The sequence below is a fragment of the Lissotriton vulgaris genome, chromosome 2_1 (assembly GCF_964263255.1).
Source record: "Lissotriton vulgaris chromosome 2_1, aLisVul1.2, whole genome shotgun sequence".
Lineage (NCBI taxonomy): Eukaryota > Metazoa > Chordata > Amphibia > Caudata > Salamandridae > Lissotriton > Lissotriton vulgaris.
The window spans coordinates 1646517928-1646543283 of NC_141687.1; the positions used below are offsets into that span (position 1 = coordinate 1646517928).

The 25356-nt window shown below is 46.5% G+C and overlaps 1 protein-coding gene across 1 annotated transcript in view; it reads left to right on the plus strand.

Moving 5' to 3' along the window:
• YTHDF2 (YTH N6-methyladenosine RNA binding protein F2) overlaps positions 1–9758 on the plus strand; it is a 99103-nt gene extending 89345 nt beyond the window's left edge. Inside the window, exons 5-6 of the mRNA XM_086957565.1 lie at positions 7898–7933; positions 8726–9758. Of these exons, the coding sequence (XP_086813691.1) occupies positions 7898–7912 (15 nt within the window). The 3' untranslated portion in view covers positions 7913–7933; positions 8726–9758. The remainder of the gene's footprint in view (positions 1–7897; positions 7934–8725) is intronic.
• The last annotated feature ends 15598 nt before the right edge of the window (positions 9759–25356 follow it).

Below are 25356 nucleotides of genomic sequence, written 5' to 3' on the forward strand. Positions count from 1 at the left end.
CTGGAAAAGATAGTTCCTGTCTTGAAATATAGCAGTCTCGTCACCAAAGGCTATGGCATAACGCCAGGCCCTACGGTGTTGCACTGTCACTCCATATGCTTGTTTGAGAGCATAGAACTTAGACATCTAACTCCGCCTCATGCAGCCAGTCCTCAAAGGATGACACCTTTGAATTTCCTTCTGCCTTTTCATGTAGTTAAATGACCCTGGTGTTGTGCCTAGCACAGTCTTCTTTGTCATCTACTTTGCTTTCGAACAGTTGGAGATCCTCTGCCACAGCTGCAAGTTGTTTAAGATACTCTGGGACAATTCCCCACCACCACAGTTTCGAACTTTATCGCTTGCTCTGACATCTTCCTGTGATCATACCTTAGCAATCCCATGGCCACCAGTTAGTCTCCTAACTTACGGCTGCAAGATGTTGTCAAGTTAATCTGAAGCCACCTGCCCACCACCTGAAGCCGTTGTATTTCCCTCCACTAATGTGCCGTCAGCGTGATAGTCCTTGTTTTTGGATCCTCACCATTATCTGGAGCGCACATGTCTTATGAATGTCAATTAAAGAACTAATACACTACTACTTGTGTTCCAGTCTAAGTGCATCACAGGGTACTGTACCCCATGGCAAGTTTCAAGGCACCCCTTTTCATCACACTGCGCAGTGTTCCAAATCGATGAATACATTGTAGTTGGCTGAACATCCTCCCCTATGCGCATCAGGAAGGAAGAGGGTATGGAAGTCTGGCAACAGTGGTTGTACTCAAAAATGAGTTGGCGCAAATCAGAGTAAAAATCAATGGGTTTGGTCTTCCCTCGTAATGGCGGCCCTCCAAGCCATACAGGTTTTAATAGTTTTAAATAAGGTGCAAACACGACCCGAAAGGATCAGCACGTTACATAAGCACGAGTTGCATACTTTTTTTTAGGCATGGGGGAGATTAAGTTATTTACCCAGAATGACAGAATGTTGAGCATCGCTGCAGAAGCTTAAACCCAGTTCCCCAGCTTCAAAGCCGACCGCTCCAGCCATTGGCTACATCCTCTCCACAACAGTTGTCCCCTTAAAGTGAGGGCACTGTTGACATGAGAGTGGGTGGTGGCAGCTCCCATGCTGACCCGCTTTTCTTTGTGGTCATTCCCTTGCAATCTTTTAATATTTTAAAACACTTGCCGATTGAATTGTTATATTTATAAATGTTTGCACCTCTGCACATTTTAGACTCGCCTCTCGAGTCTGTGTACCTTTTGCTGCGGTCATCTAAAAACTCGATTTTAATCTTTTGGGGGGTGTTCTGACCTACCTGATATATTCTGTGAGGTGAGCCTTCCCTGCCCCGGTCCACCGCGGCTGTTGTGCAGTTTGTGTGGAGGGCGGGCGGCCATCTTGCTAGTAGTCCTCTCCCCGGCTGAACCTGTGGCAGCCGGCTAGCTGGGGGAGGGACGTGCTCCTATAAAAACACCATGCCCTTTCTGACGCGCAGCGGTCACGCGTGGCGGGCGCGACTTAGGTAAGCCAAAGGTCAGCCCGTCTGCACCCGTCCGTGCCTCTGCCGTGGCGGACGCAGGACACGCTGCCCCACAGTCTCAAACCGTCCACAATACTGCGATCTCCTATACTCGCGAGCAGCTGTGCTCTCTGCGTTCCTTGAGATGCCTTGGTGCAGGGGGGGGGGAGGAGAACTCTATTATGTTTAACCCCTGCTCGACCTGTGGCTTTTGCTGTGTTAAAACATTGATTGACCAATCTCCGCCTGCGAAGGCTTCCCACTCAATCTCGGCGGCTTTGGTTAATGCTCGTTCATTGAGCAAGCACGCTTCGGATATATATGAACTCCTCGCTGACGGCTTTCTCGACATTCTGTTTGTGACCGAAACCTGGCTTAATAATGCCAGTGCTCCGGATGTTGAGTTAGCCGCCCCCCGAGGTTACAAAATATATAGGAGATAGAGTTCTGGGAAGAGGGGGGGGTTTGGCAATCATCCTGAAAGACTCTTTGACCCTTCAAGTTGAGCCCTCAGAAGAATTAGGAGTTGGGGAAGTGATGAACTTTTCCCTGGTCCTCTCTCCTCATCTTACTTTGGGGGGTACGTTAATCTATCGGCCTCCAGGACCGGCAGTATCGTTTCTGGTAGCACTGCTTGAGTCTATGGTACTTCGAGCTCTGATTCCCGCATTTCTTATTGCTGGGTGATTTTAATATTCATGCTGAGGTAGCATATCTCCCGGAATGTAAAGCTCTGTGTGATTTCTTCGACCTGGCACATCTCTCCCAATGGGTCTCTTTACCTACGCACTCAGGGGGTCACACTTTGGATGTGATTTGTTCAAACTTTCCCCTCCAGGTGGAAGCCCCTCAAGTTTTGACGTGGTCGGATCATCAGCTGATCAGATTTGCGTGGTCAGCTCAGAAAACTACCACTAGGGGGGCCAAAACCGTTTGTGCCAAGAAAATTAACATAGAGACTTTGGGTGCCACCCTGAATGAGTGTAGGCCCGTGTTAGGCACTGATCTTGCCAAAGCGGTGTTGAACTTTAGAGAATGGGTGGTAGCGGGGGTGACTGCGTCATCTAAAGGTGGGAGCAGTGGTAGAGTTCGCTCCACCCCTTCTAAACCTTGGTTCTCCCCTGAGCTGCGCATTCATAAGCTGGCCTGTAAAAAGCTAGAACGGGCCTGGCGTCAAACCTATTGCCCCCTAGCTAAGGCTGCTTTACGGGGGGAGCAGAGAATCTACTATGCCGGCATTAAAACAGCGAAGGGCGAATATTTTGCCAACCGGATTGAAAGGGCTAACAATAGCAGTCGCGAGATCTTTGCGATTGTTAATAGTTTTCTTTCCCCCTGTGCTGAACAGCGGACGGTTCCAGCTTTAGGGGCATGGTGTGAGAGCTTGTCCGTGTTTATCGATCAAAAAATAGCTGCTATTCAGTCCAGTTTTAGCTCCAGCAACTTTTCGGATGGCATTCCCCACCTCTCCCCTCTATGGTGTTCATCTTCCAGGATGGTGGAGCTTTCTCCTCCCAAAGCTACTGACACGCTGGCTGTGATTAAATCCTTAAAAACAGGATCTCCATCTGAACCGTGTCCAGCGAGGGTGTTGGCATGTGTAGCTTAAGTGGTGTTGCAGGAAGTGACGCATATCGTCGACGTTGCATTTAAATCAGCCATAGTGCCTGCTGAGTGGAAACAGGCTAAGCTCCTGCCCTTGCTGAAAAAGGCTGGAGCTGACCCTGCTGTGCTGGCCAATTACCGGCCAATTTCTCTGCTCCGGCAAAAATTGGCGAGAAATTGGCTTTTCGGCAGCTTAACGAGTTTGTGGAATCTGGGGCTCTTCACCCGGCTCATCGGGGTTCCTTGCTGCTCACAGCACGGAGTCTGCTCTGGTGGAGATCTCTGAGGCGGTTAGGGAGTGTCTGGACTGTGGCGGCAGAGCGGCTTTAATTTTATTGGACCTATCTGCCGTGTTCAACACGGTGCCTCACCAACGCCTTCTCGCTTGGCTTGCTGATATTGGGGTCTCCGGCCTTGCCCTGGACTGGCTGAGCTCCTTTCTCTCGTCTAGATCCCAGCAGGTCTGGCTCCCTCATTTTTCATCCTTGGCTAAGCCTCTCACGACTGGGGTCCCTCAGGGTTCCACTTTGAGCCCTCTGCTTTTTAATGTTTATTTGACCCCCTGATAGAGCTAGCCGAACAACTGGGGGCCAAAATTATCGCCTATGCCGATGACACGCAGCTGTTGTTCACCTGGCCCAGCGCTGTCTTAGATACAGAGCGGATTCAGACCTGTCTATCCTCAGTTTTCAATTGGTTAGCTTCCGCACAATTGAAGTGCAATGAGGATAAGACTGAAATTCTGCTCTACGGTCAATTCCCCATTAACTTCAGAGAATCACTTTGGCCGGTTGGTTTCCCGATGCCCTGTTCAGTTAATGTCCTAGCTAAGAACTTGGGTGTCTGGTTTGGGGAAGACCCCCGGTTTGAGGGGCATATCAAGAAGCTGACTGGAGGCTGCTTCTGGACTCTTAAAGCACTTCGGAAGTTTTTCCCTTATCGTCCTGCCTCAGCAAGAGTCAGTAGGGAGAGCTCTAATTCTCTCGCGGCTCGACTATGCCAACGCTCTGCTGAGTGGCACCCCGGCTTACATGGTGAGGCGTCTCCAGGTGATCCAAAACGCGACCGCCAGACTGCTGGGTAATATTTCCAGCCGGGTTAGAGTAAGGAATCATCTGCAGAGTCTGCACTAGTTGCCAGTACCTCAAAGGATTACTTTTAAAATGTTGACACTGGCTCATAAAGCTATCAATGGGCAAGGACCCGCCTACTTGATAAAACGATTTAGTCGCTACTCTCCCAATCTATCCCTGCGCTCTGCCGCTCAACATCTGCTGCAGGTTCCTCGGTTCCGCCGTACCCGGCTGGGAGGGCAATCAGTGGCGGTTAAGGTTGAATCGGCCTGGAATGAGCTTCCTCTATCCCTGCGAGCTACCTTGAATTTTGGTTCTTTTAAAAAAGCGCTGAAAACCCATCTGTTTCGGCTGGCCTTCTAGCTTTCATTCTTTGTAGTGTTGGCTGTTTAATCTGTTTCTTCATCTTCGTGCCAGGATACTCCGGCAGTAATTGAGCGCGTTACAAAACAACATTACTTCATTCACCTCTGCGCAAGCACCCACTGATTTCTTCTGCGCCTTTTGTGTTTTCCCTATTGGTTGCCTATTAAACAGTTTCTTTTAAAGCTCTATCGATTACCAATTTTATATACACAAGCTCTATCTAGTCTGTGTTCGCAGTTGCATCCTTGCCTTGAATCCCAGCAGATTACATTAGTAGGAGATCTACAATGGTTGTTGGTCCTACCATGTCACTGGAATTTTTGGTTGTTAAGGATGTCCCTAAATACGAAGCCTACTCGGACTTAATAACCAAGCCAAATGATCGTAAACTGTATCATCAATTAAGAGTAGGCTCGTTACCCGTGCGGGGGCTTACGCACTCCTGGTCGACTGGTGGCAGCGATAAGTGTCCTTTCTGTGTAACAGCAGTAGAGAATATTGAACACTTTTTCTTCTGCTGCCCTATGTACTCGTTACCCAGAAAAGTATGGCTTTTACCAGTTTGCCGCTTATTAGATACTAGATCTGCTGTTGCAGCGACTAGGATTCTAAAAACTGATACTTCTGCCCCTATCACCATTGGTGTAGCAAAATTCGTGAGTTGGGCTTGGTCAATCCGCATTCGCAACATTGGTAAATAAAGTTCCCATTGTATACGTTTTTATGAGTTTTTAGTTGCAACTTAGTATTGCTCTTATGTAGTCAGGGGTCCTTTGTACATCATTGTCTAAATGTAATACTTTTTTTAACATGGTTTTAAAATGTAACGTATTTATTATCTTGTATGTAAAATCGTATGAACTGTTTTTTTATGTATTTTGTCTTTTATGATGCAAATCGAATAGTATTCATCAGCCCATTTGCGTACGATCTTATTTGTTTGGGATGCTATCAATTTTCGGTTTTGGTCTGTGCGTATCTTGAATGCTCTTCCTTAACGCCCAAGTTCTATTTCCTTCCTGTACCTTTTAAACATTGTCTCAGGCTCTTTCGGAAATGTCTGTCCTCTTGAAAAGGCAAAGTACCCACATTTCGTAACATTTGCAGATGTGACTGCTTCACAGATGGTATTTTTGGAGTTGCAAATACATCTCTTGTATTTTTGCATTTGTTCTCCCACACACATCTGAAATGGAAATGGAGTGGAAGATTGTAAATTTCTGGTGAATACCAAAGAATAAATGCAAACTGAATGCAAATTGGTGTCCATTTCAGTACTGCTTGATTGGTGAACTGCTCGCAGTTTCCAAGTGGTGCTCACATGCCACTTCTGCATATGGCTGCATATGGTAGTTTCCCTGACTGCTCCCGACTTTAACAAACTAGCAGTTCAGCTTACCTTGCTTTGTGTGTCCTAGTTTCTGTTAAAATTCCTATGTGCACATCCCTTCATTTGGTGTGCTTACTCATCTTTTGGGTTCTCGAATCCGAAAAATTGAACTAGAAATCCTATTTTTGTCAGTCATTAATTCAGTGTATCTAATGTATCCTGTGAGTGGGAAGACTTTTTTTTTAAGGTTATCATCTGATATTGTTAAAACTGTTCCAGTACTGAAATGTGCTGGAAAGAGTTCAGTGAGTTAATGGTTACTACAGATCTCTGCTCTAATCTACAAGCTAGAACGTTGAATCAAGTCCACAAACTGAGTACCATTAATATACGTAGGAAAAAAGCATGTCAGCAATTAGGTGTTTTGAAATGTTAATAAAGGTTCGATCCACTTTGCATATCCCAGTCTATTGGTTATTCCTGATGTGTTGGAAATTTAGTATTTTTTTCAGTTTTGGTTTGAGTTTTTTTATCTTCAACCTTGGCCCTACTCTGTTAGGTAACGGAATGACACAGCTATAAGATTTAGAACCATGTGAAGTAGCCCTCGTCGAACTCTACTGGTAACTGTACCATAATGCACGAAAATGCTCTTTGTGATCGAACAAATGATTTGTCCTACTTTACCATTGATTCACTGAAAAGTAAAAATGATCAATGGTAGCATGACTCAGTAATAAGTGCTGTGACTGTTTCCTTCTGGTGAGTTTTGAATCCGGCTTGTTTCAGCGTATGGTGCTTTAGTGTGTTTTATGCCAAATGCTATAACCAGCATAGTTTGGTTTCCATTGTTAATCAGTTTCGTGTTGACAACTAGTCTTCAACTTGGACACAAACAGCTGTAACTACACATTCAGATGTATTACATTTAGAAGTGACTTCAAAATCAGGTTTGAAATCCTTGCTTTCCCTGAAGTATGGTTGAGCTGAGGCCCTTTAGGTTCACCCGCTTTTTTGTTGCCTTTTTAGACCGCTAAAAGATTTCAGATTGCAGGTTTGACTTTCCTGGTTGAATTTCTGTTATGCTCTTGCCTACTTAGCTCTGTATTGCTACATTTATGCACCACTTCATACCCCACCAAGGGTGATAATATTTTAACAAAGCAATTGGAGCCCCTGCTTTGTTTTTATTTAATTCTCCATTCTATCACCTAGTAAATGACTTAATCTCGTTTTCCTTCCTCAGTGAGTTGAACAGTGTTCAACCAAATGGACATTAAGGGCCTTATTAAGAGTACGGCAGTCTTGGGAGCGCCGTACTCGCTATGGCAGTCTGCCAGCAGTGTATTGCGTGGCAGTGGGACTGCCACGGGACCACCTCCCTTGCTGGATGAAGGATCCCGCTGCAGTGGCGGTCTTCAAATGGCCTGAATATGCAGGCGGTGCCTAGCATTACGACCTGCATAACCACTGCCCTTTTCATGGTGGGAACCCCACCATGAAAAGCGTGGTGGAGAAGCAGGTTAGGGGGTCCTTGCAAGCCTCCCAGCCACATTTTTGCCTTGGGGTGTGGGGTATTGTACCCCCTGGAAACTGCACACATGTTCCTGCACGGTGTAGCATACACAACATGGTGCATGCCACAGCTTGGAGAAACGTGCTGCTGCAGCCACTTTCACATCGGCACTATGCTGTTATGGCGCTCCTATGAGCCTAGCGCAGCCAACCCTGTGAGACTGCCTCTGCACTGCCCACCCTTGATTAAACTCCTAATCTGACGGCAGGTCTCACTCTGGCGGTCTTCCAGTGGGACAATCACCATGGCGGTCCAATTGGAAGACCACCGAAGTCATAATAAGGCTATAAGTACATTTCAGTAGTGATGAATGGGGTTTTGGCCCATTCATTAAATGATTACCTGAATTGTTTTAACATTATGAAACTATTTGTTACAAAACTCGGGCTACTGTGGGCTTTTAACACTTTACACTAATTCTTTTTGTATTTTTCCCTTCTAGGTGTTAAAGAATTAGAGCGCTGAAAGAATCAGTTAGGTAAGTGGTGTATGTCTAATTTATACCAAAAATGAAGTTTGGTGCTCTTGGGGTGGTATGCAGGGTTTCCGGTCTAGCTGGTCTGCTCAAGTCCTTAGCATGAAAGACTAGCTTTAGCCTCTATTTACTACTTGCTTTACTAAAACGATAGTCAAGCCCAGTATGTAAAGTAATGTAAAAGGCGGTCCCTGCTGCTACCGTGCTTTATGATTGGACTCTTACCTAGGGCTTGTGTAAGTGAATGTGTAAAGCAGAGCCCATATTTTCTGTGTTTATAGTAGGCAGGATGTATGATTCGTGTGCTGTCTATGTAAATAAAAATCCTGCTGGCCCTTTCACTTGTAGAATGGTACTTTGCTAGGGTAGAGCGCTACAATTGCTTTAATTAACTTAATGGCTTTACCCGCTAAGACAGTTGAGCGTCACGTACAAGTCCTTTGAAAATAAATGACCAAATAGGAAGATGGGTTTAATAAAGATATTTGGTTGCCTAACATTCCTTTACAGTAATGTTCTGAACCGTCAACTCTCCTTGGTCTAACGTGCTTTGCTACACTTGTTTTCCTCTCAAAGTTCCCCGCAACCTGTGTGGAATTAGTTTTATTATTGCATTTGTTCTAGGATCTCATTTTATCTATATAATCTGTTCATTAAGCATTTGAGGCTGGTTGTGAGCTCTTTTTAGCAGTCTTGCTCTTATACACTTCTGTTGATGGTTTTGAATGTGGACTTGAATAAAGTTGCAGATGCTATATACTTAAGTGTCGATTTTATTTATTTTTTCTTCTGCAGAAGCGCTGAGGCAGTGTCCAAATGAAAAGAAAAAAAGAAACTGCTCGCTGCAGAGACTGCCTCTTCTTGACACCCGGGAAGCCTCAATGAATCGGTTACCCGCGGAAGAAATAGGACACGCTCTTCTTTCTGCTTAATTTCATGAACTGAAAGACCTTATTAAAAACTTGCAGTTAAAACAGAACTGAAAGACCTTATTAAACTCGCAGTTAAAACAGACTTTAAAACTTAAAAACACAAATCGAACTTTGCAAGAGACATTGGACTGAAAGGATAAAACTCGTCACGATAGAAAGGTGTTCACTTTTCGACTTTGGTTGTGATTTATGAACCATTGACAAGCTTACGTTCTGTGTCTTTTTACTGTTTTTTGGATTTTAATAGCCACATCTGGCAGATGCCTCATTTTGTTTTAACTCCTCCCCTCTCTTCTTCCCAACATTTCTTTCGACATTTGCACTTGGACCACAAGCATTGATTGATTTGGACAACTGCAATCAACGCTGAAATTCAAGACCGTTGTCAGAGGGGGAGGGGGGGGAATTTTTTTTAAACCCTCCCCCTCTAATCTCGAGTGGTGGAAGAAAAGCATGGTGACTTGGATGTGACCCGGCTGGGTTGGTTTCTGTGGCGTTTCAAGATTTTCTTTATTCTCCTAACCTTGTGTTTTGGTTCAGAAGTCTTCTCCCATCCTTTTAAATCCCTTCTGGCACTCCCTCTCCCTCAACAGCTCCCTTTTCCAGTGATTCCGTTGCTCCTTAGGTAGTCCTTTATGCCTTTTTTCTTTCTTTTCTAGTGCTGGTTACAAATTAAGTTTGGATTTCTTTTTTTGATTTGATGGCGAACAGCGGTAAAAAATGCAGCAAACTTTGTTTTGTTTACAAGGAAATGAAATTGAGAGGAAGGAAAAAATTGTAAAATGTGTATGAAACATTTATCTTCAGTTTCTTGTTAAGCCAATGAGGAAATGGGCGTGGCCTCTCCACCATTAATCACTTGTCCATAATAAACGTGATAAATCTGTTGAGCATCAGACTTGTTCAGATTTTGGTTTGTGCAGTGCCAGGCTGATTTGTGGGACACCAGATATGGCCTTTCTGTTTAAATTAGAAGTTAAAAGGTGATTTTAACCTGTTTGTCTTCTATACGTTGTATGAGTTATGCCATTTTTCTTCCTGTTCAGGTTGTGCCTCCTTAGAAGACAGCCATGTATGGATGACTAGGATTTTGCCCGTTAGGGGTAGGGATTTGCTGCCTTGGCTTCCCCAAAATTGTTTTGCTTGCACTTAAATGCCTCCGATATTTAAACACTTAACTAATGTCTTGCGTAACCTGTGCAAAAATGCCTCCTAAAGTAACCATTTATTTGTGCTGTTAATTTTGAAGGAGTTTGTGGAGTTCTTTGTTGGAATAGGAGTGTGCTGTAACAAAGCGGTGTTTTTTACTAGGTATATCATGGTAATTGTGGTTTAATGCATTGACTAGCCTATCTATATACTTGTGTTTGGGAAGCGCAGATCTACCTCAAACATCTGAGCTCCGCATGAATATCAAGGGTCGGAGGTAATGGGTGTTTAGTGATTGCAAGACCGTGTAAATTAACTAGAAATGACTCCTCTGTAAATTACATGGGGTTCTCTTGAAATGTTGGGTACAAATTAAGTGATTTGCCTGGAATCGCACATGTTTTATTCAAGTGCTGAAGCTGTGCTAAAGGAAAGTAGTTCAATTTTAAATATTAAGGCTGGGCGGTGGGCTCTGTAAGCAGTGTTTTCAGAGTTTGGCTCACAGCGATCTGCTTGGGGCATTTAGTTCATAAAAAAGCTCTGCTACGTCACATAGCAGAGCTTACTGCCACGTCACATAGCAGAGCTTACTGCCACGTCACATAGCAGAGCTTACTGCCCACCAAATTTAAAAAGTGCAATGTGGTACTCTCTTGCTCATGCATCTTTCCTGTGAATTTAAGTAGAACGACTATCAGTCTGAGCTGGTTGCAGACTGGAGCGGTCTCATGTCTCCCAAGTCTTGACTGAGTCATCACCAACTAACGCCTTCAGTCTTGTGAGATCACAAGTACTATGACAATGGCAGCAGTAGGCTGAAGACTGAGTATGTGCTCTACCCAGGGAAGACCAGATCAGGGAGCTGGCAGGGTATGGTGTCAAAACCCCATTGGGAGTGGCATGCAGCTCGGCTAGGAATTGCCTGTGGCAGTGATCTCGGATGGAGAGCACAGATGAGAGGCCGAGGCTAGAGGCATACACAACTTCCTGGGGACCAGTGGTTCGCAGTGTCGCCAAGGAGCTGCGCTGCACAGCACACCTCAGTGCGCACACATCCACCCTACTATCCGAGCACGCAATGTTGGGCAACTGTAGACCTGTTTGACCTGGACCAGATTCTCCACTGTTTAGGGATACTTCTCTGCTGGGGCCACATGCCCCAGCTCTCTCAAACACTGCATGCTCCTGGAACTCCACAGAACCTCGCATAGGTTTCCAGCAACTCCACAGAATTCTGCAGAAAAACTCAGAGCTACGCCCAGGCCTATTAAATATATCTTAAGTCCTAATGTTAGTGTAAACTGCTCTCTAAAGCCTAGTCTGTCAGAGGATTTTGCTTGCAAATCCCCTCTTCTGAACAGTGTTGCTTTCAGCCTACTTCACATCAGCCATGTGTAAGGCTCCCTGTCTGTTCCTCACTTCATAACCATTGGTCATTTCTCAGCTCATCCTTCAAGTGGTCTGCTCTTGCTACTTTTTTTGACTCTCCTGTCATTCTTGCATTACATATTTTTTGGGCCGCATTACTTCATCTTTTGGTAGGTCCCTTTTTCTGCTCTCCCTCTGCCTCAAAAACGATGGTAAAGACCAAAGCTCTTGTCAGTTCTAATGTTCCCTACCCCAACCTTCCTATACGCTCTATCATTGCAGATCAGTGCTCTTTAGCCTAATCACCTCACCTATCCACCCTGCTTTTTGGTGGTTTGTAACTTTTGATCTGTGTTCCAATTGGGTGTAGAGCTGCATTTTGCAACCACATAATACACCATCATGGCCCAACTGTTTTCAGCGGTATCTCTGGACTACATTAAGCCACAGCAGATGGTCCTATTGGGCTCACATTTTCCATTGCGAAGCGACATTCTAAATTGAAAACCCTGTTCTGCGACCATCTTGAAGGAGGTCTTGGGCAAAGTTAGATTTGTGATTGGATTATTTAGAAGGCTAGCTACGGCAGCTGTTGAAATTGTGAGACTTCATTCCTTTCTCATTGAGTACCAGGCCTTTGAAGTTAGGAGTGTGATACAGTGTTTAGGACCTTGCCTTCTGCTGCTCCAATGCTGTTTAGCAACAATGTATATTCCATTTAAGAATGCAATAGGCCATACACATTTCTTACTTAAGGAAGACTACAAATTAAAGATTGATGAACGCCAAGACTTCTAGCCGCATATCCCCCACTCAGGAGACCTTGACAGTTTGTCCAGGCTGAAGTTGTAAGTGCTGTTATCCTCCACTCTGAGTGTCTGGGCAGAAAGCTGCCTTTAAAAGGATATCCAATTAAAGCCTTTATCATTTTACTGCCTGGCGGATAGTACAGAATTGTACATAGTGGTGCTTTCTCATTTTGGTCAGTGCTGTTCATTTTACTTTACCTTTAAGGAGAACATGTTTTTCTATATTTGCATTTTGATTCTGTTCTGTGTTCATATGATGTACATTCCGCCATCTATTCTTGGGCCTGTAGACATTTTTAGGTCTCGCCTGTCGATGCGCATGCGCATCGAGCAAGGCGAGAGTATTGCGAGTTATCCACTCTTTATCTGCACTGCAAGGAATCGTGGCGATTCCTTGCAGTGCCCGTGACTTTTAAGGTCAATGCGCATTAAGCTTATGCGCATGCGCATTGACCTTAAAAGTCACGGGCGCGTGCATGTCCGTCTTTGTTTACCCGCTCCGCCCCCTTCCCGCCGTCTCGCATTTCCCCCTGCCGCATCAAAGGCTTTCACGGCCGGCCGGCCATGCTTTCAGTTTCACGACCGGCCGGCCGTGTCAATTACATTTCTCTCCCCGCTCCGCCCCCTGCTGCGGCCGTGTCGCACTTCTCCTCCCCCCCCTCCCCACAGCAATGCCCTCCGTCTTGTTTGTTGCAGTCTGTCTTCCTTTTGTCTCTCCCTATCCCTCTTACTTCACCTCATTCTCTCCCCTTCCCTCTGCCTCGCCATCTCTTCTTTCCCTCTCGTTTCATCTTATACTACTAACAGCCATTGACAATGTCCACAGTCCTGGCTTGTTATAGGTGTAATGTTACAAGTTATATTATATATCTGGATGCAGAAGCAGCAAAATATTAGTCAGGCGGCACACTGTGCTAATCACAGATTTTTAGCTCGTGTGTTTTTAATCCACGCCCTTAATTAGGCGGGCACGCCCCCTTGAGAGACACCCCCATTTGTCAACCCACTTAAAGCCCTGATAATCACAATTACAATTGCCGCACTATGCCATTTCTATGTGCAATGTACAGAGAGGCCAATGAATGGAGGAGCATGTGTTCAAAACTCCCTTCTATCTCACTGACAGGCACTGCGAGACGTCTGCCCTGCCTTTAGCCTGAACTCCGCGACTCCCAGTCCTAGCCCACAGGACTCGCACAGCCACATAAGAGCTGTTGTTTTCACACTGCTCGCTGTACATGAGCAATACTTTGCATGAAGAACTACACAAACAAAGCATCAGGAATAAAGCAAATGCTGTTAGGGAATGCAAGGGTAAATGAAACGCAAAATGTAACAACGTCGCTACACTCCGGCAGAGAGCTGTGTAAGTTTTTGGTGGCTGCGACTGTCGCCTGTGGTGAGGCACAAAGGGGCATTTACAGGTGGAGCACCGGCACCGCTAATGCCCCCCCCCCCCCCCCTCCTACAAACATGCCATTGCCTCTTAAAAAAATGCAGGTATCGGAGGAAGACTTTGAAATAGAGGTGAAATGTAAGTGTGTTCAGAATCAGCCATGGTCACCTCACTCGTTATCGCACTTTAATAATGCTGGAGTAGTTCTCTCCTAAATTATTTGTATGTTAATACTATTTGAGAGGAGTAGGCTGAAACCAGTGCGCAGCATGCCCCTCTCTGTGTGAAAGGTCGTTTTACCAGTGCGTTTCCAATAGATTTTTTTTCTCCACTTGTGAAATCAGGTGGGTTCAGCGAGTCCTTTGCAACTGCTCGTGCAAATTTTTACCCAGACTTTAGAACCGAGTTGTATAAACCATGTTGTCAAAATGTGCAACAGCCCCTGTCTTTGCAGTGGGCTCGGCCATTGAAGTTTAGCACGTACCATCCATGCTGGAAAGTAGGGGGATCCTGTCGAGTCCTGGGACCTGGGGTCCAGCCAACTCCGGGAAAGAAGCTGAATTTGTCCTGGTGTCATTCCCGACCCCGGGACATTCTCGGCCGCGCCGCACGTTGTCTGCATTCCTTTCGGCGCTGCAGCCTGCACACAGCACGAGGCGGCTTTATTACCTTTACTTCTAGCCGGGCCCAATACAAAGGCCTGATTTAAAGGGCCACAACCCTTCTTTTGTTCAGGTATCCTCTTGGCTGGGAACCATCTGGAGATTAGCACCTAGATGACAAGGCAATGGAAGGAAACAAAAGGCGCACAGTTTATCCCTTGACAAGTACTTTAAGGAAACTATGACTTGTAGGCATGTTTTTGACTTTGTTCAACCCCCTATGAAAGAGATGTGCATGCACTGCAAAAATGGAAGATTTATCTGTGTGTGCGAGTGATTACACAAATAATAATTTAGATGACACCTACAAAATGTATTTTTTATTTATTATTTTATAGTGCTACTCATCCTGGTGTAGAGTGTCAGAGTGCTTTAAATCACACACAGAGACACAATAAATCATATTTATTTTTAGGGTTTTATGTAGCGCAAACTTGACCCAAGGACAAGTATGTAAATCAGCGTACAGTAAATTTTACTTAGGACAATGAGTGTGTGTAGGAATACAATTTTGTCCATACCTGCATATTTTAAATGTTGAGTGAATGGGTGGGAAAAATGCAAAGTCAGGATATAAAACGTAACATAGTGAATAGGGTTGTCTGTACTAAGAAAACGTTATTACTTCCCAAAGGAACCCTTCTTTCTAATATTAGAATAACAGAGTGACGAAGTAACAAAATGATCTCGGTGTCAAAATAAGTAGCCCACTCACCTATCAACTTAATGTACAAATCTTTGGTCTGCAAGTTACTTGACATGCTTTGCAGCAGGCTCATTAACCCTCTCTGATACTTTGTCATAAATGTGACTGAACAAAACACGTAACTCTCCCAGAACCTCATTAACCACTAGAGTTATTTTGCTAATATTATAATACTATCAAAATTGCTGGACACACAAATATCTCTACTGCAGATGTCTTACCCCTGTAAGATATTTTAAAATTCTGCGTCTTTGTGATCAATTAAGTAGGCTAGAAGGGATTTGCTGTCACAATTTTTCTTGTTGCCAATTTCTTCGCAGAATATTTTTTTCGTAAATATATAAGTTGATTGTCAGACTCTGCCTTGCAAGCTCTGCCCCTCGTGACTGCGCCCCTTTCCTCTGCCACACCTTGACCCAAATGTATGGGTTCCCGGGTTGTTTATTAGGTCTCGCCTGTCGATGCGCATGCGCATCGAGCAAGGCGAGAGTATTGGCACTTATCCGCTCTTTATCCACACTGCAAGGAATCGTGGCGATTCCTTGCAGTGCACGAGAAATTTAAGCTCAATGCGCATGCGCATTGAGCTTAAATGCGCGTGCACATGCCCCCAGCCGCATACTCTCTCTCACAGCCTCCCCCAGCTCCGCCCCCTCACTACTTGATTGCACGGCTGCTAGGCCGTGCCTCCCCTACTCTCCTCCCCCCTCCTCCTCTCCTCCCCTGCCTGCCTGCCGCTAGGCCGTGCCTCCCCTACTCTCCTCCCCCCTCCTCCTCCTACTCTCCTCCCCTGCCTGCCTGCCGTGTCGCACCTCTCCGCCCCCTCCCCTGCCCGCCGTGTTACGGTGAAAGGCTTGTTTCCGTTTGTCTCTCTCCTTTCAGGTATTCCCTTCCTGTATTCTTTTTCCTCGAGCTTTACAATATTTCTCCCAAGTGCCCCCACCTTCTACCTTTGTCCCTCAATTTAAACATTTTCCTTGCCTCTCTCCTCCGTTCCCGGTTCCCACGCTGCCTGTCCCTGCCTGTCTTTGGGGTCTCCGTCTTCTTTGGTTGTCCCTCCCCTTCCCGCCGTGTCGCATTTCTCCTCCCCCCTCCACTGGTCCCCGCAGCCTCCTCGAGTGAAGCCCCTGCCTGCGCCAGCCCTGCCTGTGAGTACCGCGTGCCTGCAGCAGCTCTCCGAATTCGACTGCCTCCTGCAGGCGACCCCTCCCTTACATGTTACTGCTCCATGTCTCTGACCGCATCGTTTCTCTCCGCCTGTGACTGCTCCTGCCTGCGATTGTTCGTTGACTGTAACTGGTCTCCAGTTGTGTGTGTGCGCTCTGTAACTGCTGCACACATGAGCCTGCTCCTGCGATTGCTTCCTGTCCGACTGTTTCTTGTGTTTGTTTAACAGTTTATTCTGACCAATTGATTTACAGTTCACATTCGGGATTTCACACGGTTTGCGAAGTTAGCTGGAAACTAAGTATATGCTGGGGCTTTGTCAGGTACATGCAAACGAGAGCAAACTTACTCAAACACAACTCCAGACCTTCCTGAAGTAAAATCCTTGTCTGACTGGCGCAGAGTTAAAAGAGGCGAACGCGCTGTCGTCGTTTGCGTTCCAACTTAAATATATCGCGCCAAAAGATTAAAAGCAAAGAAGAGCTCACTCACGCGCACACGCAAATAGTTGTAACTTTTACAGCGCGTGCCTCTTGAATTTACGTAGCAAATCTCGCGTCATTGTTGATAAAAAAACACGTGCTCAATTATACTATATCCAATCCTGGCTGCCCCGCTACAGTATTTGCACTGAATTATTGCTCGCCCATGTCAGGCTTCGTTTAGCGCTTGCAAACGGATGTAGATTTAATATAATGTTACCCGTCTTCAGCCATGGTTCTTTCCTTCGCGTTTTGCCTCGTTGACTCTGCGAGAACCCCTTTAACTTCCACGGCTCAGAACCGGAACGCAGCAGCCAGGCGGATACCAAAAGCAAACGAAGCCATAATCGTTGTCGCCCCACCGTCGCTCTCTTCCACAGGTTTCCCATCTCTTCGGACATCCGCTTCCAGGAACATACAGTTTCCTCTTTTGGTCACCATATAGCAGTGGGAGTCTAATGCTAAGCCTGCCGCTGCGTTTGGGTTTGAAGTCGAGCAGGCTGTGATGTCCTCGCTTCCAGGCACTGTATCTGACCCTCGGGCGCTCTCTGCTAATAGCCAGTCAAGCCCCAGCACTGTCTGCTCTTATTTTTTTCGCACTCACCCTCACTCACCCTCACTCACCCTCACCCCCTCCCTCACCCTCCCTCACCCTCCCTCACCCTCCCTCACCCTCCCTCACCCTCACTCACCCTCACTCACCCTCACTCACCCTCACTCACCCTCAACCCCTCACCCTCAACCCCTCACCCTCAACCCCTCACCCTCACTCACCCTCACTCACCCTCAACCCCTCACCCTCACTCACCCTCACTCACCCTCAATCCCTCACTCACCCTCAACCCCTTACCCTCACTCACCCTCAATCCCTCACCCTCACTCACCCTCAATCCCTCACTCACCCTCAACCCCTCACCCTCACTCACCCTCAATCCCTCACCCACACTCACCCTCAATCCCTCACCCTCAATCCCTCACCCTCAATCCCTCACCCTCAATCCCTCACCCTCAATCCCTCACCCTCAATCCCTCACCCTCAATCCCTCACCCTCAATCCCTCACCCTCAATCACTCACCCTCACTCACCCTCACTCACCCTCACTCACCCTCAACCCCTCACTCACCCTCACTCTCACTCACCCTCACACCCTCACCCTCCACCCTCACTCACCCTCAACCCCTCACCCACCCTCAACCTCAACCCCTCACCCTCACTCACCCTCACTCACCCTCACCATCACTCACCCTCACTCATCCTCACCCACCCTCACCCACCCTCACTCACCCTCACCCACCCTCACCCTCACCCTCAACCCCTCACTCACCCTCACTCACCCTCACTCACCCTCACTCACCCTCACTCACCCTCACTCACCCTCCCTCACCCTCACTCATCCTCACCCTCACTCATCCTCACCCTCACTCACCCTCACCCTCACTCACCCTCACCCTCACCCACCCTCAACCCCTCACCCTCACTCACTCACCCTCAACCCCTCACCCTCACTCACCCTCAACCCCTCACCCTCACTCACCCTCACTCACTCACCCTCAACCCCTCACCCTCACTCACCCTCACTCACCCTCAACCCCTCACCCTCACTCACCCTCACTCACCCTCACTCACCCTCACTCACCCTCACTCACCCTCACTCACCCTCACTCACCCTCACTCACCCTCACTCACCCTCACTCACCCTCAACCCCTCACCCACCCTCAACCCCTCACCCTCACTCACCCTCAACCCCTCACCCTCACTCACCCTCAACCCCTCACCCTCACTCACCCTCAACCCCTCACCCTCACTCACCCTCAACCCCTCACCCACCCTCAATCCCTCACCCTCACTCACCCTCAATCCCTCACCCTCACTCACCCTCAATCCCTCACCCTCACTCACCCTCACCCTCAACCCCTCACCCTCACTCACCCTCAACCCCTCAGCATCACCCTCACTCACCCTCAACCCCTCACCTACCCTCACCCTCAACCCCTCACCCTCACCCTCACCCTCACTCACCCTCAACACCTCACTCGCCCTCACCCTCACTCACCCTCAACCCCTCAACCCCTCAACCCCTCAACCCCTCAACCCCTCACCCTCACTCACTCACCCTCACTCACTCACCCTCACTCACTCACCCTCACTCACTCACCCTCACTCACTCACCCTCACTCACTCACCCTCACTCACTCACCCTCACTCACTCACCCTCACTCACTCACCCTCACTCACCCTCACTCACCCTCACTCACCCTCACTCACCCTCACTCACCCTCACTCACCCTCACTCACCCTCACTCACCCTCACTCACCCTCACTCACCCTCACTCACCCTCACTCACCCTCACCCACCCACCCTCACCCACCCTCACTCACCCTCACCCTCACTCACCCTCACTCACCCTCACCCTCACCCTCACTCACCCTCACTCACCCTCACTCTCACTCACCCTCACTCTCACTCTCAACCCCTCAACCCCTCACCCTCACTCACCCTCAACCCCTCACCCTAACTCACACTCACCCTCACCCTCAACCCCTCACCCTAACTCACACTCACCCTCACTCACCCTCACTCACCCTCAACCCCTCACCCTCACACAGTGCAATAGGTCTCGGAGCATTTGAGTTAGAGCTTTTAGAAATGTTTATGGCTTTTTTTTTAGAAATGTTTATGGCTTTTTTTTTTAATTCTTTAGCATTGGCTACAGGAAACAAAAATGCTAAAGATTTACAAAAAAACCCATAAACAATTCTAAAAGCACTAACTCTAATGCTGCGAGACCTATTGCATTGCCAATGCTTGTTTTTGGGTGCAGTTGTTGACCAGTGGAGAAACCAGGCCTACATCCAAGCGTAAGCCACAATATCCCAGTACTTGGTTTCCATCTTCTGATCTTTTTTCCATCAGTGGATCATTGGATTAAGAGCCTGTGTTCTGAGTCAAAGGTTGTTTAGGAAATCAATGGAGTGTTAAGATTGTGAGACTGCATGTAGAGAATGACTCCAGTAAACTTCAAAGTGCAACCACGTCAAACATACAGGTTTTTCTGTTTGTTCTAGAATATGTAGTCTCCTCTCCTACACGGTTGAAAACAGAGTTCTCCAAAACGGTCCTGGAAGGCCAGATCCATGCCAGATTTTTTAAATAACGACATTTATCTAAATGGGGATATGCAAAAAATCTGGCATGGATCTGGCCCTCCAGGAATGGTTTGGAGAACCCGGTTCTAGAACGTGTGTGGGATTATGACTTCTGAATTTGATAACTGAAAGTGATGGAATGTTTTTTGGTATTGTTCAAATTGAGATTGCATATTTTATGGCCATCTTCCTGTGCCAATTTACAATCTGTGGCTTCCTAAGGATTAGAAGTGTGTAAAGCATGCAAAGTCTCTCCCAAGAACCGGAAAGGTGTGAGTTATAAGATTAGGCCCATGACTCCATATCCTAAGCAAAAGTATCCCTGAGACTTTGGTCTACAAGGCAATAAAATAAACCTAGGTAGAAGGATCTGATGCTGAACACAATGCATGAGATTTGCAAACATGAACTTGCCACCAAAAGTACCAAAGGACCCTGCACTGACTCCAAAAAAGCCCATAGTGCTGCATGGTCGCAGTGTGTCCAAGGCAAAATTTTGGAAACCAAAAATCTTTTATAAAATTTTTTTTTTTTTTAAACCGGGGTCTGAAAAGAGCCCGACAAGTCAACTCTTAGACGGCTAGGACTCCGTATCAAGTGAGTCAGGACACAGTTCCAGAACTAGCCTATGAGAACACCAGGGCAAAACAGAAAATATGGAAACCCGAAAGATTGTTTAGCGAGACCAGTATAGGACTAGTGGAGTCCCATCAAATTAATTGCGTGATCAATTTATCTCATCTGATCATCCATGAACAGGGATGATATGTCTCTTGATCACTGAGACTCACACCAGATGTACTGGTACCAACTGGGTCTGGCCCCCAATCACTATCGGACCATGAGAATAAACGAAATGTATGGGAATATAGTGCAGTGCAAGAAAGTGGTGAATAAAATAGGGTGAAAAGGCAAAAAATGAAGGTTTTTAATGAATGACTCTTCCCCTAATTAAAAACAAGAACAGTTGCAGGAAAAAGCAGTTTCAACAAATAGCTGCTGATGGGCCAACATGTTTCAGCCTAAGGGAATAACCAATCCCACGGCTTTCTTCAGAGCCTCTGTTCTACAAAGCTTGCTTCTTCGTATTGTGCCCAAAAAAATTTCAGAAGAAATAAACCAATATACAATCAAGGATATAAGTGAATAAATCCAATCTATTCTTATTTCTCCAGGTCAAACCATGGTGTATCTCACATCGTTTGCCCTGGGACTAGACCTCACCTCTCCTGGACCGAGCTCAGGAAGTAGGAGGCCCCGCTCTTTGTCAATGCCTCGAAACCGGTCCCGAGTCAAGGTTGAGGTGACATCGAAGCCCTCGGCAGTTGGTTCGGAACTGAAGATTATGGATGATGCTGGACTGAGAATGAGAGCAGACACTGGTAACAAACGTTTGCACTCTGGTTAGATTCCAAGAGGGAATTGGTATAGGAGGAAGGTAACGCTACAAAAGGAAGATGCTGTCTCCTTTAAAGGATGAATGAGGCGATAATCTACATTAAGCTGCATGTGCTTGACGTAGAGGAATCAACAGCATCTCTAAGCAAATATGGCAGCATTGTTGCAGAAACTTTCAAGACCGCTGTAAATGCAGCTGAAAGGAGGCCCGGTGATGAAACTACCCATAGACCCTCTTATAAAACCTGTGCCACAGGAGGATCAATAGAAAATTAAGGGCCACCTTGGCACTCCTCTTTTAAACTGAAAAGGAAAGGAGACTATGGCAGCAATTATGGAGCTGCATGTACAAACATGGTAAGAAGACTGGCAAAGTCCCTGACTAACGCAGCCACAGCACTCATTGAGGATGACAGGCACACTAAACGTGATGAGATGGCAAAAATCATAGCTGACTACTGGGACTTCCTCCACATGCTCACCAACAGCCCCCACACACGAAATTGGGCCTCTTCACTTTTTGCAAACTGAGCACCTCACGGTCTCCTGCTCGACAACCCACTCACTGCCAAGGAGCTAGCAGGTGTCCTCTCCCGCCTAGTGAAAATTCTGGCTTCAACTTTTACATGGACTTTCTCACCCCTCCCTTGCTAAAGCTTTGCAAGGTGCTAGAAGTGGGGCTAGCCCCTTGACCAAGCCTAGACTAGTCTTTAACAGGGTCATCCACAGACCAAACACTGCTGCCGACCCCACCCTGTGCTTGTCATACAGGCCCAGACCTTTGATCTACTGTGAAACCAAAATACTAGCTAACGTACTAGCGTTATGCCTGACGTGGGTCCCGCTCTAGTATATGCCAACCAAAGCGGCCCAGGACATATCTGCCTTTTACAGAACTGTCTGGCAAACGCCAGCCTTCTACCCTACCACTAGTGGTGATGTTTGAGAGCTATGAGAAATCCATCGAATGTGCCATGGGTCAACTTAGTTGTGGTTATGCAACACATTGGATTCGGACCACGCTTCTTGTCATGTGATTTTCCGGTACAGAGCTGTGGGCACTGGTCAGTTTCGTGGGGACCATACTGTGACGGTTTTGCCTGCAGCGGTGAACGAGTCAACGGTGCCCTGTCACCCCTAAGTGGTTGAATCCCTGGCGCGTACTCTTCGGACAGGTCCATTCACATAATTTCTCTTTAGTTGATTATTATAATGAGCAGCCTTTGATAGAGGGCTCACCTGTACAGACTGCCTTGCTGGAGAAGGAACCCACTTCATAGTGTCTCAACCCTTTCCTTCAGACCTCATACATTGCTGTGATCAATAACCGCATGTACCTACAGAGGGGACAGTTCGCAGAAAAAAAAGCGAAGGCTTGCTTTCTACTGGAAACACTATTTAATTTAGAGCAGCCAGTTTCTTATGCGCCCTAGTATCTTTGAAAATCTAGTACTTGGTCTAAGGCAGTCTCGCCTATACTGGAGAATTTCAAACCTTCAAGTCAAGACCATCCTATATTAATAAAGACCAATGTAATCGCAACTCCTTGATAGTATCTGCTGATGGGAGTGGGCTTAAGTGCCTCCATTCACAGGACACCCCCTCTGGACTGGGAGAGCAAAAGGTTTGAGGCAGTAGTAGAAATAGATTTATTGTATTAATCAAAAGATCACAAACCGTATCACAATTGGCATGAATGTCAAGTGGTGGTTAAAAAGTACTGAAAATATGTAAGCTAAAATCTGAAATTAAACTCTGGCAGTCTAACACTTTGTCAACTTCACCCAACATGTTTATAATAAGCCTTACAATTAAACAATTATCTTTGATTCCAAAACCGTATTTAACAGTCTCTACATTCAATCTTATTTTTGTTTCATTAAATATTGTCCGTAGATGCATTTTTCTTGAATATAAACGTTTGGGAAAGATGCATAAAATGTGCAAAACTGTTTCAGCAGTAATTCTGCGATGTTGACCTGGAGTTTTTCCTTTAAGCACTAGATTCAATTTCTCCTCCAATTGATAAATAGGAGTGTAGAACCGTCTGAATCTTAATTTCATTTTAATGTAGCCCAGCAGACTTAAACTAGAAATAGAAAAAAATCCCTTCAATGGCCATATACTTCAATTGTGTGCATGCATCAATACATATCAAAGACTAGTGACAGAAGGAAGGTAATACTAAACAGAAATCATTCAAAAAATTGTATTTATTATTTCTCTTTTTTGTAAATATAAATTCATATAAAAATCGTTATAAATCAAGTCATTCTATAGAATTGCTTGATTTATAACGATTTTTATATGAATTTATATTTACAAAAAAGAGAAATAATAAATACAATTTTTTGAATGATTTCTGTTTAGTATTACCATCCTTCTGTCACTAGTCTTTGATATGTATTGATGCATGCACACAATTGAAGTATATGGCCATTGAAGGGATTTTTTTCTATTTCTAGTTTCATTGTTCCTCCCCTCTGTCCCTTGGCCACATTCGCTCTTTGCTGGGCAACATGTACAATGGGACCCCCTCAGACTTAACCCTTGATATTCTTAGTTCTGTTAGGCGAGGGTTTCAGAAACAAAGTCCATGTGTTTATATTGTTTCTTGGCCAGGTTATTCTCCCTCCGTCTGCTGGTTAAAATGCCTCGAAGTAGTCTCTTCTGGGCCAGCCAGTTTAATTTTGCCAGGAACTCTAGATTGGATAATATATTTATAGGGCAGTTTTTGGAAATACAGCCTTCAAGTCAATGTCCTTGTATGTTTTCTTTAGTTCTTGATTAATTAAGGAATTTAAGGTTAACTTGCACAGTCACAGGAATAATTAAAACTGCTTCTGTAGTTAAGTGTTAGATTTTAGATTAAATTCCAACCTGATGGCACTGTGTATTGGCTGTGCGAAGATGCATTTTACAGAGACTAGCTATGACCTTGTTGCCCCAGTATTGGAACTTTCATAGATTCCCATGCTTTTGTATCATTCCCAGTCATCAGAATGTGAGTCTCGGTAACAAAATGACATAGTAGGTACAAAAGAAAAAGGCCTAGGCCTTATTTCCTTTTGTAGCTTATCCGCCTCTTTAGGCAAAAGAGACCAAACTAAGCATCAAGCAATCAATCAGCAGATTTGTATAGCGCGCTAGTCACCCGCTAGGGTCTCAAGGTGCTGGGGGAGTCGCTACTGCTCGAACAGCCAGGTCTTGAGTTGTTTCCTGAAGGAGAGATGGTGCTGGGTCAGCCGTAGGTGGTTGGGGAGGGAGTTCCAAGTCTTGGCTGCCAGGTAGAAGGATTTTCCGGCGGTGGTTCTGCGAATACGTGGTACGAGGGCGAGGCAGGCAGATCGGAGCTGGCGGGTGGGTTTGTAGAATGTGAGGCGGCTGTTGAGGTATTTGGGGCCCATGTCGTGGAGAGCCTTGTGTGCGTGGGTGAGGAGTCTGAACGTGATCCTCTTGCTGATGGGTAGCCAGTGCAGGTGTCTCAGATGGGCAGAGATGTGGCTGTGACGGGGAATGTCCAGGATGAGTCGTGCAGAAGCGTTCTGTATGTGCTGGAGTCTTCTCTGGAGTTTGGCTGTGGTTCCAGCGTAGAGGGTGTTCCCGTAGTCCAGTCGGCTGGTGACGAGGGCCTGGGTGACAGTTTTCCTGGTTTCGGTGGGGATCCACCTGAAGAGCTTTCGGAGCATGCGCAGGGTGTTGAAACAGGATGACGAGACAGCGTTGACTTGCTTGGTCATTGTGAGGGAGGAGTGCAGGATGAAACCCTGGTTGCGTGCGTGGTCAGTTGGCTTGGGGGGAGGTGCCGAGGGCCCCCAGGAGTCGTCCCAGGCAGAGGGGGATGGTACTAGGATGAGGACTTCCGTCTTGTCAGAGTTCAGTTTCAAACGGCTGAGCTTCATCCATTCCGCGACGTCTTTCATTCCTTCGAGGAGGCTTGTTCTGGCAGTGGCGGGATCGTTGGAGAGGGAAAGGATTAGCTGGGTGTCGTCGGCGTATGACATGTTTAGGTTGTGTTTGCGTGCGATGGCTGCAAGGGGGCTCATGTAGACGTTGAAGAGGGTGAGGCTGAGCGAGGCTCCTTGCGGCACGCTGCAGATGACTTTCTGTTGCTGCGGATCGGAAGGGGGGGAGGCGGACTCTCTGGGTTCTTCCGGCGAGGAACGAGATGATCCACTCCAGGGCCATCCCTTGGATTCCAGTGTTGC